This window comes from Phoenix dactylifera, chromosome 18, assembly GCF_051530095.1.
Source record: "Phoenix dactylifera cultivar Ajwa chromosome 18, Ajwa_hap1_PhDact_Kaust_v1.1, whole genome shotgun sequence".
NCBI classification, from domain to species: Eukaryota; Viridiplantae; Streptophyta; class Magnoliopsida; order Arecales; family Arecaceae; genus Phoenix; species Phoenix dactylifera.
In genome coordinates, this window is record NC_143207.1 from 10,732,743 (window position 1) to 10,749,772 (window position 17,030).

At 47.0% G+C, this 17,030-nt stretch overlaps 1 protein-coding gene across 2 annotated transcripts; it reads left to right on the top strand.

Moving 5' to 3' along the window:
- The first annotated feature begins 8,596 nt into the window (after positions 1-8,596).
- On the top strand, positions 8,597-16,108 carry LOC103698915 (F-box/kelch-repeat protein SKIP30-like). 2 transcript variants are annotated; one of them, XM_039118200.3, is made up of 2 exons: positions 8,597-8,782; positions 14,710-16,108. In XM_039118200.3, exon 2 carries the CDS (start codon positions 14,769-14,771, stop codon positions 15,810-15,812), a length of 1,044 nt encoding a protein of 347 aa, XP_038974128.2. In that variant the 5' UTR covers positions 8,597-8,782; positions 14,710-14,768; the 3' UTR covers positions 15,813-16,108. The 2 variants fall into 2 exon arrangements, with proteins under 2 accessions (XP_038974128.2, XP_038974129.2); XM_039118201.3 differs by having other exon boundaries at positions 8,680-8,920.
- Positions 16,109-17,030: the final 922 nt, after the last annotated feature.

Here is a 17,030-nt window from a genome sequence, read left to right on the forward strand (position 1 = left end):
GTTCCCGCTGCCTCCAGAGGAACGCCACCTCCAAGGGATATTCCGGTCCTCCCCAGGAGAAGGGGAGGGAAGGAATACAAGGGAGAAGAGCGCGAGGAGGCGCGATCCCGGAAGAAGCGTCTGGCGCAGAGCTCAATCGGGAGGCGGGGCTGAAAGGAGGGGGGATGTGATCCCGGATGAAACGCCTAGAGCGGAGTTCCGCCGGGGAGAACCTCCTTGTTGATCCCAGATGAAACGGCTAGTTGGCGGAAGTCGCGAGGGGCGCGCCTCCCATTCCTCCGGCAGGGGTTTCCCAGCCACACGCCGGAGAGGAGGTCCACGATCCATGGCAACCTGAATAGCTCCGGCTTGGGAGGCTCCACCGCACCTGCACTTATATTTATAGCCAAACTGTGGCCCCCCGGTCGTTCCGATGCGGGTGGCTCCAATAAAGGCGGGCGCACCGAATCCGGAGCCGTTCCAGCTCTCGAGGCGTATCCTCCCACGATCTCCTAAGCGTCGTTCTCCTTAATTGCATTCTTCATGCAGGACACTCCGGGCGGTGTGTATCCCACGGCCCACGTATCTCCGCTCGCGCCCAGGCCGCATCCGCCTTGAAGAGCGCGCGTATCGCGGCCGCTTAACTGACACTCCTTGCAAGCAGCAACTGGCGATCCGATTTCCCAGGTAACGCCTCAATTAGCATTTAATACCCTTCTGGTGTTCCCCAGGCGACGCTTGGAGAATAGGAGAAACACGACCGTAGCTGGCCACGGAGAAATCCCGTCGAGCGGCAAGCGACAGGCGCGTGGCCAACGAGCGGAATTTCCCGAGGCTCGGCCCTCGGATGCCAGGCTAACCCGATGATCATCCCGGGAGCAGACTAGCCTGAAGCCCCGACCGGTCACCTCGGCTTGCGCCAGCCTTGGCCGACCAACGAGCGGAATTTCCCGAGGCTCGGCCCTCGGATGCCAGGCTAACCCGATGATCATCCCGGGAGCAGACTAGCCTGAAGCCCCGACCGGTCACCTCGGCTTGCGCCAGCCTTGGCCGACCAACGAGCGGAATTTTTCGAGGCTCGGCCCTCGGATGCCAGGCTAACCCGATGATCATCCCGGGAGCAGACTAGCCTGAAGCCCCGACCGGTCGCCTCGGCTTGCGCCAGCCTTGGCCGACCAACGAGCGGAATTTCCCGAGGCTCGGCCCTCGGATGCCAGGCTAACCCGATGATCATCCCGGGAGCAGACTAGCCTGAAGCCCCGACCGGTCACCTCGGCTTGCGCCAGCCTTGGCCGACCAACGAGCGGAATTTCCCGAGGCTCGGCCCTCGGATGCCAGGCTAACCCGATGATCATCCCGGGAGCAGACTAGCCTGAAGCCCCGACCGGTCACCTCGGCTTGCGCCAGCCTTGGCCGACCAACGAGCGGAATTTTCCGAGGCTCGGCCCTCGGATGCCAGGCTAACCCGATGATCATCCCGGGAGCAGACTAGCCTGAAGCCCCGACCGGTCCCCTCGGCTTGCGCCAGCCTTGGCCGACCAACGAGCGGAATTTCCCGAGGCTCGGCCCTCGAATGCCAGGCTAACCCGATGATCATCCCGGGAGCAGACTAGCCTGAAGCCCCGACCGGTCCCCTCGGCTTGCGCCAGCCTTGGCCGACCAACGAGCGGAATTTCCCGAGGCTCGGCCCTCGGATGCCAGGCTAACCCGATGATCATCCCGGGAGCAGACTAGCCTGAAGCCCCGACCGGTCGCCTCGGCTTGCGCCAGCCTTGGCCGACCAACGAGCGGAATTTTCCGAGGCTCGGCCCTCGGATGCCAGGCTAACCCGATGATCATCCCGGGAGCAGACTAGCCTGAAGCCCCGACCGGTCCCCTCGGCTTGCGCCAGCCTTGGCCGACCAACGAGCGGAATTTCCCGAGGCTCGGCCCTCGGATGCCAGGCTAACCCGATGATCATCCCGGGAGCTGACTAGCCTGAAGCCCCGACCGGTCACCTCGGCTTGCGCCAGCCTTGGCAGACCAACGAGCGGAATTTTCCGAGGCTCGGCCTTCGGATGCCAGGCTAACCCGATGACCATCCCGGGGGCAGACTAGCCTGAAGCCCCGACCGGTCGCCTCGGCTTGCGCCAGCCTTGGCCGACCAACGAGCGGAATTTCCTGAGGCCTAACCCTCGGATGCCTGGCCTAGCGCCGGAAGAATTTCCTGAGGCCTAACCCTCGGATGCCTGGCCTAGTGCCGGAAGAATTTCCTGAGGCCTAATCCTCGGATGCCTGGCCTAGCGCCGGATGAATTTCCTGAGGCCTAACCCTCGGATGCCTGGCCTAGCGCCGGAAGAATTTCCTGAGGCCTAACCCTCGGATGCCTGGCCTAGTGCCAGAAGAATTTTCTGAGGCCTAATCCTCGGATGCCTGGCTTAGCGCCGGATGAATTTCCTGAGGCCTAACCCTCGGATGCCTGGCCTAGCGCCGGAAGAATTTCCTGAGGCCTAACCCTCGAATGCCTGGCCTAGCGCCGGATGAATTTCCTGAGGCCTAACCCTCGGATGCCTGGCCTAGCGCCGGAAGAATTTCCTGAGGCCTAACCCTCGGATGCCTGGCCTAGCGCCGGAAGAATTTCCTGAGGCCTAACCCTCGGATGCCTGGCCTAGCGCCGGATGAATTTCCTGAGGCCTAACCCTCGGATGCCTGGCCTAGCGCCGGAAGAATTTCCTGAGGCCTAACCCTCGGATGCCTGGCCTAGCGCCGGATGAATTTTCTGAGGCCTAACCCTCGGATGCCTGGCCTAGCGCCGGAGGAACTTCAAGAGTCAGGAGTCGGCGAGGCGCTACCGAGAGTTAAAAAGAGGAAGGATGAAAGTGAAATGAGGAAACACTCTGTTTGCATTAACTTTCGTTGCACCAGGGCCGAGACCCATACAACATGGCAAAACGCCAACATACAAAGAAAAGAACAAAGAAAAATACAGAGGGTCAGCTTGGAGGAACCCCTGGGTCGGGAACGGCGAGCACACCCGCAAGGGGTAGGGAGACAGTTGGAGAATCAGCAGGCAATGGCATCGAAGGGGAGTCGAGGAGGGAGACCCCACTCAGGTCAATTTCGGGGTATCTAGCGGACACCCTCGCCAGGCCTTCATCGAAGCCTAAGACAAAGGAGTCGGACCCCGCGTCCGACATGTCACGGATGAACTCGGCGGACTGACGATAGGCCTGTACCGCCTGACGCCCGATTTCCGCGCTCTTCTCGACCAGCGCCGCCTCCGCTCGCTCCGTAATCTGAGCTTTCGCCTCCATGACCTTCGCCACAATCCGGTCGTCCGCCTCGGAGGAGACCCTCAGCAGATCGGCCCGAGCCTCCATGTGCTTCGCCTCGGCAGCAACGCGAGCAGCCTCAGCCTCCTCCAGGCGCGAATGAAGCTCCTGGTTGCTCGCGCGGGACTCCTCCAAGGCCGATTCCAATTCGGCCAGCTTGGCTTCAAGAGATCGGGCTCGGTTGCGGGCGTTGTCGGCTGACTGCTGGGCCTTCTCCCACCTCTCCCGGAAGTCGGCAGCCTTCCGGGACTGCTCTTCGGCCCGCTCCTCCGCCTTCCTGATCTCGCCTTCGAGACCCGAGGCAACCTTGAGTTGCTCCTGAGTCTCCAACAGTTGCCTCTCGAGGGCGGCGAAGCCGAGTACCCGCTCTTCGGCCACCTGGAGCCTCGTCTCGAGGTCCCTGGTCGTCCTCCCCGCCGCAGCCTGGCCTCCCTCCTCTACAGCTTTCAGTCGGCTCTCGGCCCTCGCCAGAAGCCTCGCCTGTTCCTCGTGGCTCTCCTCCAGACGGATCATGTACTGGGCGAGCTAAGAGATAGGAAAAATGAGGGCGTCAGGCGGGGATCAATAGAGCCTATAAATGACGAAAGCGGCCAGAAGAACACTCACCGACATGAGACAGACGCAGCTGGCAGCTCCGACGTCAGGGATCCCCATCTGCCGGACCCGCCTACGGTCACTCTCCAGCAGCACCGTCTTGATGAGGTTTCGGGCGCCGGCGAAAGTGAAGGCTGACCCCGACTTCGCTCCGGAGCCGGACGGTGGTTCTGCGGCCTTACCCTTACCCATTGCTTGGGGGAGAGTCATGCTGACCGTGCTCGGGGCGGGGGCCGCTCCAGAAATCGACAGGGTCCCGCTCGGCCGGGGCCTCGGCGCGCTCCTTCTCGTATCATCCGAAGCCGACCGAGTCGAAGGCCGGGCTGGGGACCGATCGCGTCCGACCCGGCCGTCTCGGGCGCGCCCGGGTGACGCCTCCGGAAAAGCGGTAGTCTCATCACCGGAGGGCTGATACGGCGTCAACTGTCGGTCCGAGCCCGCGGCGTCCCCCTGATCGGTGGGTCCGGACCCGTCTGTCGGCGTCGGAGTCGCCTGCTGGCGGGACTTCTTCGCCGGTGGGACCCCGCTCGGAGGAGTCCGTTTCTTCCTCCGGACCGCTTCCAGTAGGGACGCCCTACTGACAGCCATCGCCTTGTCCGACCGCATGACGTCGTCGATTTCTGCAAAAAGGACGAGATGGTCGGAGACTGAGAAACTGATGGAAAGAAGAAACGAAAGAGGAGAAAAGAGCTAAAAAAGAAGTGGTGGTGGGCTCACGGTCGGCGGGGACCGAGCTCAGACCGACGTTCACCAAGGCATCCTCGGAAATAAGGCGGGCCACCGGGGGAAGCCGGCCCTCGGCAACCAGCCCCCTCAAGACGGCAACGCCATCGGACTCCTCCCTCGACAACCTCGATAAGCCGATCGGGGACTTCATCGGCGTCTCCCAGGTTGTCCCGATTCTCCAAGAGGGATCTACGTCAATGAAAAAGAAACGCTCCTTCCAGCCGTGAATGGAGGAAGGAGCATCCTTGACGAGGCCGCACCCTCGCCGCGCCGTGAAGCACCACCACCCTCTGTCCCGGGGGTGGCCGTTTAGGCCGTAGCATTCCCAAAAGACATTCAGGGTGGCGGGAACCTCATGCATGCGGCAGAGAACCTGGAAGGCCGTCAGGGTGCGCCATGAGTTCGGCACCAGTTGCGTCGGCGCCACTCTTAAACCCCGAAGCACCTGCACGACTAAGTCCGAGGGGGGAAAGCGGAACCCAGCCCGAAGGATGTCCTCATTGATGGCGACCTTCCCTGGAGGAGGATGGGACATCCTCTCCTCAGGCCCCGGGAGCGTAATGTTGCAGGCTTCGGGAAGGTGGTACCGGGCCACGAACCTATCTAGGTCTTCAGGGACCAGCTCCGACTGAATGCGGTCCGCCCTTACTTCGTCCATCCCTAATGGCCAGTGAACCTACGGTCAGGACGGGGTCAAGAGGGGGGAAGGCACCGGAACGACTGGAGTACACTAACACGAAAGGAGAAAGTACGGAGAGCCCTAAATTGAAGAGTGGGGCAACTCACCGGAAAGGAAGGAAGAACGGCTCCGAGAGCGTCAAAGGAGGAGCGAACGAACAGTTCGGTGGCAACGGCAGTGGCACAAGGGAGAAACTTGAAGATGCCTGTGAAGAGAAAGGCGGACGGGGGAGGGCCCCCGGTTAAATAGGCGGAAAGGCGGGTGATGCCTCGGTGACGCCAGAGGACGCCTGGCTGCCGAAAGTTTGTTCGCGCCCCAAAGGCGAATCGACGCCATTAAGGAAGGATGTCCGCCGAAATCCGCAGACCGCCAGATCAGCGACAACTGCCATACGCCATAAAGAAGGCGGGAAGCTCGGAGCGCGCGCGCCTTTCCGAGGGATGGCGGCAATCTCGAAGCATCACTCCCTTCACCCGTTCCCCTCCTGGTTCCAGGCTCGGGAGTGGAGGGCTACTGTTACGGGGGAACTTAGCCACCATGCCCCACGTGACCGGCACGCACGCCCAGGAAGACTACGGCTGCCCCTTGATCCAGCAATCCGACCTCGGGTCGGATATCTTCGGCTCCGCAGCCCGACCCCGAGTCGGCTGCCCCTTGATCCAGCAATCCGACCTCGGGTCGGATATCTTCGGCTCCGCAGCCCGACCCCGAGTCGGCTGCCCCTTGATCCAGCAATCCGACCCCGGGTCGGATATCTTCGGCTCCGCAGCCCAACCCCGAGTCGGCTGCCCCTTGATCCAGCAATCCGACCCCGAGTCGGCAATCTCTCGACAACAACAGACTGTTCCTCTGAGGCACGCCGCGGCCCCCTGCTCCACTACTCCCTGCAACGGCCGTATCCGGCGCTGCCCCACGATCCCCTGTAACAGCCGTACAAAGCGGAGCTCCACTATGCCCTGCCATGGCTGTACCCAGCGCTGCCCCACGACGCCCTGTAACGGCCATGTCAGTGGCAGCCCCATCGTGCCACACGATGACGAATCCCCGGAAAAACCCCCCAGCCTGATATATATGAGGCTGGGGGGAAGGGGGAGGGTAAGATATATCTTCCAGAGTATCATCTCACCTGCTACCTTCTCCTTCTCCTTCTCCTTCGATCTCCTCTGACTTGATCGTCGGAGGGCCCCCACTACCCCGGTGGTGGTGCGAGGCTTGCTTGCAGGTTTCACGGCGGAGGGCGGAGCGCAACCAAAGCAACTCAAAGGGAACCCCGTTCACACCGCTGTGCCAATCGTTCTCGGTTTGGACCACCAGCAACACAACCAATTTAAAAATCCTATTGTATATTTTTGTTATATTCATGATAAAGAAAGAGGCCTCTGGTACAACCAAATACATTTCCTAATAAATACTGAATTATAAAGGCTATCACATTAATTAATGTACAAATTCTTTCCATCTACTAGAATTTTTTTTGCGTATATACCCTTCTAAATATAGAAAATTGTATGAATATTCTTGCAAATTTACTATTTACTTGTATACCCTTATAAAAAATTTCTATTTGTATGCCTACCCATTAAGGGCATTTTAGTCATTTTAATTTGAAACTGTTAATTCTTTAACAGCGTTAGATGGTATGGGCATATATGCAAAAATAAAAATAAAAAAGGTAGAACAGCAAAATAAGTATTTTACAAGGGTATACATGCAAATATCAATTTTGGAAGAGTATTCACGCAAAATCTGATATTTAGAAGGGTATCCATTCAAAAAAACCCTTTAATATATTACTTCATTTGCCTTATTTTCCTAATCAAAATAATTATTAGTAATTAAAACATAATATATTATAAGTATAAATGAAAATATTAATTCTATAATAATAATAATAATTAATATATCTTAATAAGATTAATAATTTATAAGACTAATAAATATATTTTTTATAAAATATATTAATAATTAATATATAACTAAATATATTAATATTTATTATAATATATTTTATATGATTAATAAATATATTTTATGGAATATATGAAGAATAATTTTGGTATTATATAGTGAATGCTTGTAGAATACCAAATAGGTTACTCATAAATATTTGGAAATCTTTAATCATTAGGATGTAGCATTACCAAACTGATCTTAAATTATTAGAAATCAAATTATCTCTGGATAGGGATCACCAAAAAACCACCCTAAGTAGGGGTGCAAATGGGTCGGGTCGGTTCCTGGGTGACCCCGATCCGACCCGATTTTTTGTTCGGATTCTAATTTTGGATCTAGACCCGATCCAGTTGAAGATCGGGTCGGATCCAAGTCGGATCTGAATCCGAATCGGGTCTATTTATTTTGTGCTTTTGGGATAGAATTTGGGCAAATCTAATTTGGTCATATCATAATTATGAGGTGCTGGGTGACCCATGACACGAAAGACTTGCAATTGACCTCCAGTCGGATGACCCATGGCTTACCAACTAAGTGGGTCTACAAGCCAAATTTCATATCACACTATTTTTTGTCCATATGACGGATTGGACGGAACTTGGTGTCTCCCATCTCCCCTCTCACGAGGACAAAACAAATCCCAAACCTTCTTCCAAAATCCAATTCCATTGTAGAAAACTGGCACATGACCCATATTCAGTTCAGTGTTCCCTCACTTCCTCCCTGCAAAAGTTAAAAAAAACAAAAACCAAAAAACAGAAAAAAAAAAAAAAAAAAAGCCAGCTACCGAGACACCAAAGATATCAACAGTGTAATGGATCGAAAAAGAATCCTGGCAGACTAATAATGCCACGACCCACCAAAAAAAAAAAAAAAAAACTCTCTTCTGCTTTTCTTTCTTTCTCTCTCTTCGAGTCGGATCAGATCATGTCTATTTGGTAAATCCAGATCCGACCCAGAAAATGATTCGGATCCAGTTTTAGGATCCAACCCGACCCGCGGGTCCTAAAATTCGGGCCGAGTCGGGTCTACCCGGGTCGGGCCAGGTCGGATCTCAGATCGATCCGACCCATTTGCTGTCTTACCCTAAAGTTTGTTAATTTAATTTAAAAGGCCAATATAATTCGAGATCCGGCCCATTTACAGCCTTACCCTAAAGTTTATTAATTTAATTTAAAAGGCCAATATAAAACAAAGGCAATTAATTTAAAAAATCCCACCCCCGCACACCCCGGGGGGAAAAAGAACTGGATATAATCCGACCCGTCCACACTACCAAACGAAGCATTTGCATTCAATCTGCGCCGTCCATTGGGTGCAAACCAGGCTCCGCAGTTACAGTGATTTCTCTTCCGGAACGCGATGGTCCGACGCAACGGACCCGAGAGCCCAAGCGACCTCATACGCTAAATCCAAACGCATATGCGCATATCCGTCTCCGAGAGTCCAAACGCCCACGCCTCTGTTCGAAGACCCCTCTCTCGCTCAAAATCTTCATCGCAAGAAATCGACGGAATTGGGCATCAGGAATTCGCTTCCGGTAGAATCTCGCTCCTCTCCACATTTCTGTAGTTGTTTTTTGTAAGACAAAGGATGTCGAATTCCCGGAAATTCTTTGTAATTTCTGATCAAGATCTCAAACCGATAAATGCCCAGTGGTTTTAGAGGTGAACTCGAGGTGGGTTTAGCTCCAATTCGGTAGGGGGCTTTACGGTTTTGGATGTTTTGTTTGTAATTTTAGAATATTAGTATGCTTCAGGATGGGAGTTTTTGTGTGCGGTTGTGCAGTCCTTCCGTTGCGATAAGTTTCGGGCTTGATGAGGGTTTTTCTTTTTCATGTTCCTTGGTTAGATTCCTTTTCCTTTTCTTGGTTTAATTTGACGATGGCCCTCTTTGTTTGGACTACTTTTATTTGGCATTGATGGAATTTTGATATGATACCTATTGAACAACCAAGAAATTTCAATTCATTTCATGTAAAATGTAATCTTTTTAAGTTGTATGTCCATCACCTGTTTGTTTTCCCCGTTTGTTTAGATATGATGCCTGCTGCTTCCTAACCAAATTGGAACGCATGTCTGGAATTCGTGATGTGAGTTGTCCAGAAATTTATGGAAATATATCTTGACCGTTCTTTTCTAGGAACTCTTTCAGAATTTGTGTATTTTTCGTTGCATGGGATTTTATATCTATAACTGGAAATATTGGGTTTGATTGTTAACTCTTTTTTTTTGGGGGGGTGTTGATGTTTATTGTTATTCTGAAGGAAATTAAACTTTCATTCTATGATCTTAAGATTTCTTCTCTAACTGGATCTTTCAATCAGAAAACAACATAATTGGTTGATTAAAGGTTTTCTATTTTCACAGGCTTTCACATAATTTTTTTTTTTGTGATCCCTATATCATTTACTAACAATTCCTTTCTATATTTTTTCCTTTTTTTTTCTTTGTTGCATGATTGTCTCTTGATAAGTCGACAGATGATTTAGTAGAACTGATGATGCTATTGTTGAAAACATTGTCACATCAAACCAGCTCTCCCCCCCCCCCCCTTCCCCCCCCCCCCCCCCCCCCCCCAAAACAAAACAAAAATTTCCAATGGAGAATCTCACAGGGCATTTCCTAGGGTTTTTACCTTTATTTTCAAAAATGAGTGATGGTATATGACTTATAAATCAGTATCTCAAGGACCCACCTTCTGTGATATCCTTATAAACAATATTCAGGGAATTTGGACCACCAATGGTTAAAATGCAAGATCAACCGTGGTTAGCACATGTAGAAAATATGCTTTTCATTTACTTCTTTGGCTGGCATTAGAATTTTTGTTCATATCTCCATTCAAGCCAACATTTTGAATGTCTTACTTTTCTCATGATGCCTTCATGTTCATTGTTTCGCAGGACGTAACATCCACAGTTGAGTATGATAAGTACTTACTCTATGTCCCATATCTCCTCATTGAAAAAGCTTCAATTTCCAAACTCATTTTTTTTCATCACATTGCCTGACTTCTCCCCCAAACTGTTTAAGTTGCTTTTCTAGAGTTGATTAGAGGCATCTAGTAGTACCATATAGGAGATGGCACAACCTTGGAAGTTGTCCTTGATTTGCGCTGGTCCTTTCGACACCCATAGACTAAAACATGACGGCTCATCTTGTTTGAATACCCTCCTTCCAAATCTATGCTTCAAAGAGAAGGAAATCTCTCTTCATGTACTCAGCACCTGCACAGAAGATCACTTTTGCACCAGCAGAATGATGTGAATCCAGATTGTTATTAGTCCATAAAAAAAAAAGCCTCCAACTTTCCTTTCATCCTATCTCATGTAGCAATTTCACCTCTTTCATGTGCTTCTTTGCATTCTAAGTGCCAGTCCACCATGTCTGCTTCCCACCTGAGATGCTGATTTATGAGCCCACCATGCCTTTCAACTCAATCAAAAGATGCCATGCATACTCCTATCTGCAAGAGAACCAATCTAAGAAAATGTTGGGGTACATCTTCCATGGAACATGCAATTTTCAAATTCAACCCCTTTTAGCTTGACACATATCATTAATTCATAATCATGGATTTCAATTAACCACAAGGAAGTCCTTGGTAACATGCACATAAGGATATATGATGCCACGTTTTTGTCATTCTAAATATATAATATGTGCGTATTGCCTTTACCTTCAAAACCAATATTTTGCTGTTCATGGTCAACAAAACACCATCATTGCAGTCCCCATAAACAAACACAACAGTATGATGCGAAAATTTCTTTATTGTTTATGAATTGATGAACAGCTAGCTCATTGTTGTGCATGACTTATAAATTTTGCCAGGTGCTGTCCTTAGAATGAAATATCAGCATGTTTCTGTTAATCTGTTTTGATTGATCAACTTGAATGTTGGGCAACAGAGTTCTTTTTCCTTCTAAATTAATCAAAAAGAATGCACTTTTGAATTCAGCAGGTGAATTTTGCCTTTTATCATGAGAGAGAGAGAGGACCCATTTAATCATTTTTGTATTCTTGCTGATTTCTTTCTGCATTTTTGGTAGTAGTGCAGTCAAAATGTTGAAATCTCTCACCATGCTTCTTATCACAAATTGTTTGGTCACCATGTTAAAGAGGGTATTAGGTGCTTGCAATGATGGATCTTGCTTCGTAGATGCCAAACTGATGTAGAGTGATTGGTTTTCATATTTACACTAGTGGATAATTTGATTTCTCTAGACTTTTGATGAAAAACTACAAAAAATCCTAGACACCACCGAAGGTTTTTTCTGCAAACAAAAGGGATAATTAGAAAAAAGAAAAATATAAGGAAAAGCTTGAGGCAGAATATATTTGCATTGTTGTTCATTTGATATCTTTTTTCTCTTCAATATATAGTATTACATTCTATGTACATTACCCAAAGCCTTAGGTAGTAGGGTGCTCCCAAATAACCTACAAGAAAAAAAGATAGAAATGGGAATTAATAGAAACATTTTGTGGCTTGTGTTTAGAAGAAGAGAGGGAAAGATGTTGGGGCTATTCATGGGGTTCCCCAGTGGCCAATCCCCTAGTAAATTTCCACCTTCTCTGGTTGCTTTTAGGAGCCCTAAATATTCATGTAACTGGCCAGTCATTTTGTCTTGCCTAAGTGGGAAACCATCACTCTAATACTGGAAACCAGATCACATCCCATGGTTCCCAAATCAACTTTATTCCCGTGCCTCCATCAAAATTGGATCACAATTTGTAATATTTGTTTCCTAACCCCTTAAAATAAAAGAAAACTTGATTCTGACCCATCTTAATCCAGAAGCTTTAGCAAAACAGCTAACATGCTCAAAGAATATCATGTAGTACATGTTTGAAAAATGTCATCTATCTGAGTGGACAATAACGTGTTATTTTTTAACTCGTAAGCCTAAAAAAATAATCTAGGTAATTTTAAGGGAGGGAATCACTGCATCATGAATTACATTGTAAATGCACAACTTAAATTATGTTGATATTATAAATCTTTGATGTTGATTTATATGTATCAAGTATTGACAGTTGAAGACTGTATTACAAAACAAATTAGGTAAAAATTCAATTGAACCCAACTTTATCCAACCATGCTTTTATGATGTGCATAATTCATTCCATGGGTATTTTATTTTGTTGTTGAGAGAACTAGATTTTTAGAATGCAAAATAATTTCTAGTGATGTTTAAATGGAAAATTTGTACTAATGTTGAACTTGTGAGGATGGATGATAGACTTAAGTATATAGGTTACACTCAACCAATAAAATTTCTTGCTTGTTCAGGCTGACCAGTTATTTGCAGTAGACATGACTTTTCTAGTATTTTATTGGCCAGTGATGGCAACCTTACTCTTAGTTTAATATTTGAGATATCTTTTAGGTAGATTATATCTGGAAGTGGTCTTAATTTTACCTCATTCAATTGCTAGCAAAACATGTTCTATCCACTCTAGCTATCAATTACATCTCAAGCCTTGATCCGAAGAAAAAACTTATGATCTATTATGCTATGCAATTATGATTTTTCAATCCTTGTTAATGTTCTTGTTGTGTTGGAAACTTAACTTCTTTTAATGCTTCTGAGATTTGCAATCCCTATAATTTCTCTACATAATTCCATGTGGATCCAAATCTTCCATGTGAAGTTAATTAATATGACGAATATCTTTAGTAATTGATCTAATGACGTGGACAGAAAATAAATCAAAAATGATTGCTAAATTTTGGGTTCAAAAATGATCTTACCTTTATACTAGGAGGCAGACTGAGAAGGGGGATATGCCTACTCTGGGACCACCACTCTCTGGTACCCATGCTTCCCTGCCCTTGTGCAAGGATCCTCCCTTTTTGGCACAGTTTATAAAGCATGGCAAGGGGACTAACAGTCATGCTGGACCAATTAAACTTTGCAACCATTTTGACAATCTGGTCTGCATTAGACAAAATCTGGTTGTGCAAAATGGAGTTCTTTGCTTCTTGGATAGTTATTTCTGTTGGATTCCTGTAGCTAACCTTAAACTTGATGATGCCACCCACAAACAGTCCTTGTCATGCTATTGCTCTGCTCCTTGTGTTTGGCCAAATAAATCTTTACTGTTGTTGACGATGCATGATCTATACCTTCTATAGCTAAATTTTTTTTGAAATTGGCTTATGGATTTACCAGCTGATCTGAAATTATTGGGACAAGGCTTGGTTATGATTACGGTTATTACATGGATTAATTAGATCTGTCTCCCGACAAACGAGGTTGTCATTTTAAACATCAACTTCGACTGATCATCAAATTTTAATGACTTTTTTCATATAAATCCAAGTATGCTTTGTTAGGTGTATGCCCTTCTCTTAGTTTAAGTTTAAGCATGCTTGACTGATCGAAGGAAGCCAAACCACCTTAATTATCTTTCATGAAAGTGGTAATATTATTTTTCTCTTGGTTTACTACTTTGCTAACATATCCTATATGCTGAGGGGTATGCAACGAATACCCAGGTCAACTAAATGACCTTGAACATTATCCACATAATGTATCCAGCATTAGTGATCAACTTGTGCTTCAGACATAGCAGCCAAGAAAAGATGAGTGCAATATCTAGCCAATCATTATGCATCCGCCATAGTATTTGTATTGTTTATTAATTAAGTAGGCATGTAGAAAGTATCCTTAGGAAGCTTTTTTTTAAATTTGTTAATTCACAAAGATTTCCCTTTTATTTATTTTTTTTTATATGTACTAGAAATTTGGACTACCACATGCTACTCCTTTTAAGTAGGTTGCTGGATTGTTAATTTTTTTTTCTTTAGGTTCTTTACATGTGCTTCTATACTGTATGCCTTGTTGTAGGTCATTGAAGAGCCCGAAGTATTCTAACTAACATCAATAAACATGCTGGAAAACAATTATACATTTTGGTTTTTGGGTTAATTGAATTGAAATAGATTGTTGAAACAAGCACCTGCTTATTCTAGGTTTGTTTTATTGTTTCAAGTTAAAAACATTGGTTTCATTCAAGGACTAAATTTTATTAAACTAGTAAAATCTTTTTCAAAATGTATAAGATCAAATCTTAAGCCTAATTCAGTCATGATCGAGAACAACTTGTAGGAGATATAAATATTGCAAGGTTATAGTAAGAACAAGGATAAGATGATGAAGAAAAATGGGCTATTTAGAAGGCTAATGCATATAAAATACGATACTGTCATCTCTGAGAGGTTTTGTTTCTCAGTTTGAAGAAAAATTCTCTATGGTTACTCCTCTATGTATCTATCTATACACAAGGGGAGTGGATTAATATTGGAGTAATTTTTTGCTTTCTTTTATTGATTTCAGGTGTTCTCATTCTCTTGCTAATGATGGATAACTGTCTTTCAGAGTATAAATAATAGCTATTGCTAAAGTTTCCTATTTCAGCTGTCTTTATACTGATGAGCACTATGTCCCACTTTCAGGTTCTGTGCTTCACAAAGAAGAATTTATTATGATGAATTGTCTGAATGATTAAGGCACTATGTCTCGCCTAATTGATGGTCTCCCTGATGAAGTTGCTATCCAGTGCCTTGCACGTGTGCCTTTCTACTTCCATTCCAAGCTGCAGCTAGTTTGTCACTCGTGGAGAGCTGCCCTTCAAAGCCCTGAGCTCTTTAAGACTCGCTGCGAGGTTGGTGCTTCAGAAGAGCTGCTTTGTGCGTTGGCATTTGAGCCTGAAAACATTTGGCAGTTCTATGACCCTCTTAGAGACTGTTGGATGACACTTCCTGTCATGCCATCAGAAATAAGGCATCTTGCTCGTTTTGGTGTGGCCTCTGTTGCTGGGAAACTCTTTGTGATCGGCGGTGGCAGCGACCGGGTCGACCCATTGACCGGAGACCACGATGGAATCTTCGCTAGCAATGAAGTTTGGTCATATGACCCCCTCCGTCGTGAGTGGGCACGACGGGCTCCCATGCTTGTTCACCGTGCCATGTTTGCCTGTTGTGCATTGAATGGCAAGATAGTCGTAGCAGGGGGGTTCACAAACTGCAGGAAATCGATATCGAAGGCTGAGATTTATGATCCTGAGGCAGATGTGTGGGAACCCCTCCCGGATCTCCGCCATACCCATACCTCTACTTGCTCTGGGGTTGTCATTGGAGGGAAGATGCATGTCTTGCACAAAGGGTTATCGACCATGCAGATATTGGAGGACGGCGGGCAGCAATGGACTGTCAAGGACTATGGTTGGCTTCAGGGTCCGATGGCAGTGGTCCATGGGGAGCTGTATGTGTTGAGCAACGGCTGCATTTCAAAGCAGCCAGCAGAGAATGTGCCAGATAAAGTGGTATCATCTGCATCGGAGTTTCAGAGACGGATTGGGTTTGGTATGATTGGAGTGGGTGATGAGATTTATGTGATAGGAGGAGTGATTGGTCCTGGTCCAAGGAATCAATGTATCAAGCAGCTATCTGATGTAGATGTTCTCAATGTGAGGAGCGAGAGGCCAACCTGGCGCTCGGTGTCACCCATGACCCATTGCTGTGGGAGCATTCTGGGGTGTGCTTTGCTAAGGATTTAGATTCTGCGAGGTCTTGGTGGGATTCTTGTTGGTGACAGTTGCTTCTCTTTATTGGAGGATGGGAAAACAGAGAGCTTATGATTTGTCTGTGATTGTTTTTTTCAATTTCTCTGGGCTCTTCTGTTTCCATGTTGTCCTAATGTAATATCTTTGTGAGGCGTCGTTTTAGCCTCAGTGATGGAAACTTGGGGTCGTTCAGGCCCTGAAAGACAGTCATCTGTTGTTGTAACTCAATGTGAATCATCATACATACCTTTTGCGTTGGGCATAAATCAATCTATAAGGTTTGAATGCAAGAACTTATGCACGGGTTTGCGCCTTTATTTCCATCTATCTGTGATGCAACCTCGTGAAGACTGCTATTTTCAAAATGGACTTGCTCAAATGTTTGTTTGTTGCTGTGGTGCTCAGTTTTAGGAATGGTTGGTTCTTTGGAGTGGACGGCGATGCTATATTTTCGAAAATTAACACATGCTGGTGAAATCTTCTGATTTGATCAGATATGCATGCATCATGCCTCCTGTAATTGATACCTTCATATCTTTGCACTTTGTACTTTGAATGCTTGCAGTATATAGAAAAAATGCACATAGATAAATTTTCTAGTAAGAAAGATCAATCATTTTATTCAAATATGAGCAATGCCATAGGAAAACTATTTTATTTTCTGCATTATTAGAAAGTCTTTGCACAAAGAGGGGCCTTGTTAGTCCTACTAGGTTTATCCTAGCTAATACTTCCAGCTAGTGCATGTAACATAGAAGCAGCTGCAGTTTCTTGGAACCTTCAGCACCATCATCTTCTTCAGCCACAAACATGTTGCAACCCACCAGAGACATCGACAGCCGAGTTGAGCAACTAAAAGCAACAATGGTCACCTATCAGCTTGATGTTCAGACATATATATATATATCACCCTCTCCAGGATCTGTGAACTAGGATGGTGATGATGATGACCATTGAGACTTTTGAATAAATCTCTAAGCATTTCATTTGGAGGTTAGTGACTACAATGGGCATGCCGATCTAGCTTCCTTCCAAGATTGGATCCTTTCTATTGATGATTATTTTGCCTGGCACAACATTCCGAAGCCAAGAAAAGTCCAATCTGTGATGTCCAAGCTCAAGAGTTCTGCTTGCCTTTGGCGAGAGACCCTAGACCTAAATCATGTGATGACCTGTAAGCCCCCAGTTGCCATTGGGGAACACACGAAGAGA

Excerpts from the sequence above, each read along its gene's own strand:
- LOC103698915 (XM_039118200.3), top strand. The coding sequence starts at position 14,769 with ATGTCTCGCCTAATTGATGGTCTCCCTGATGAAGTTGCTATCCAGTGC.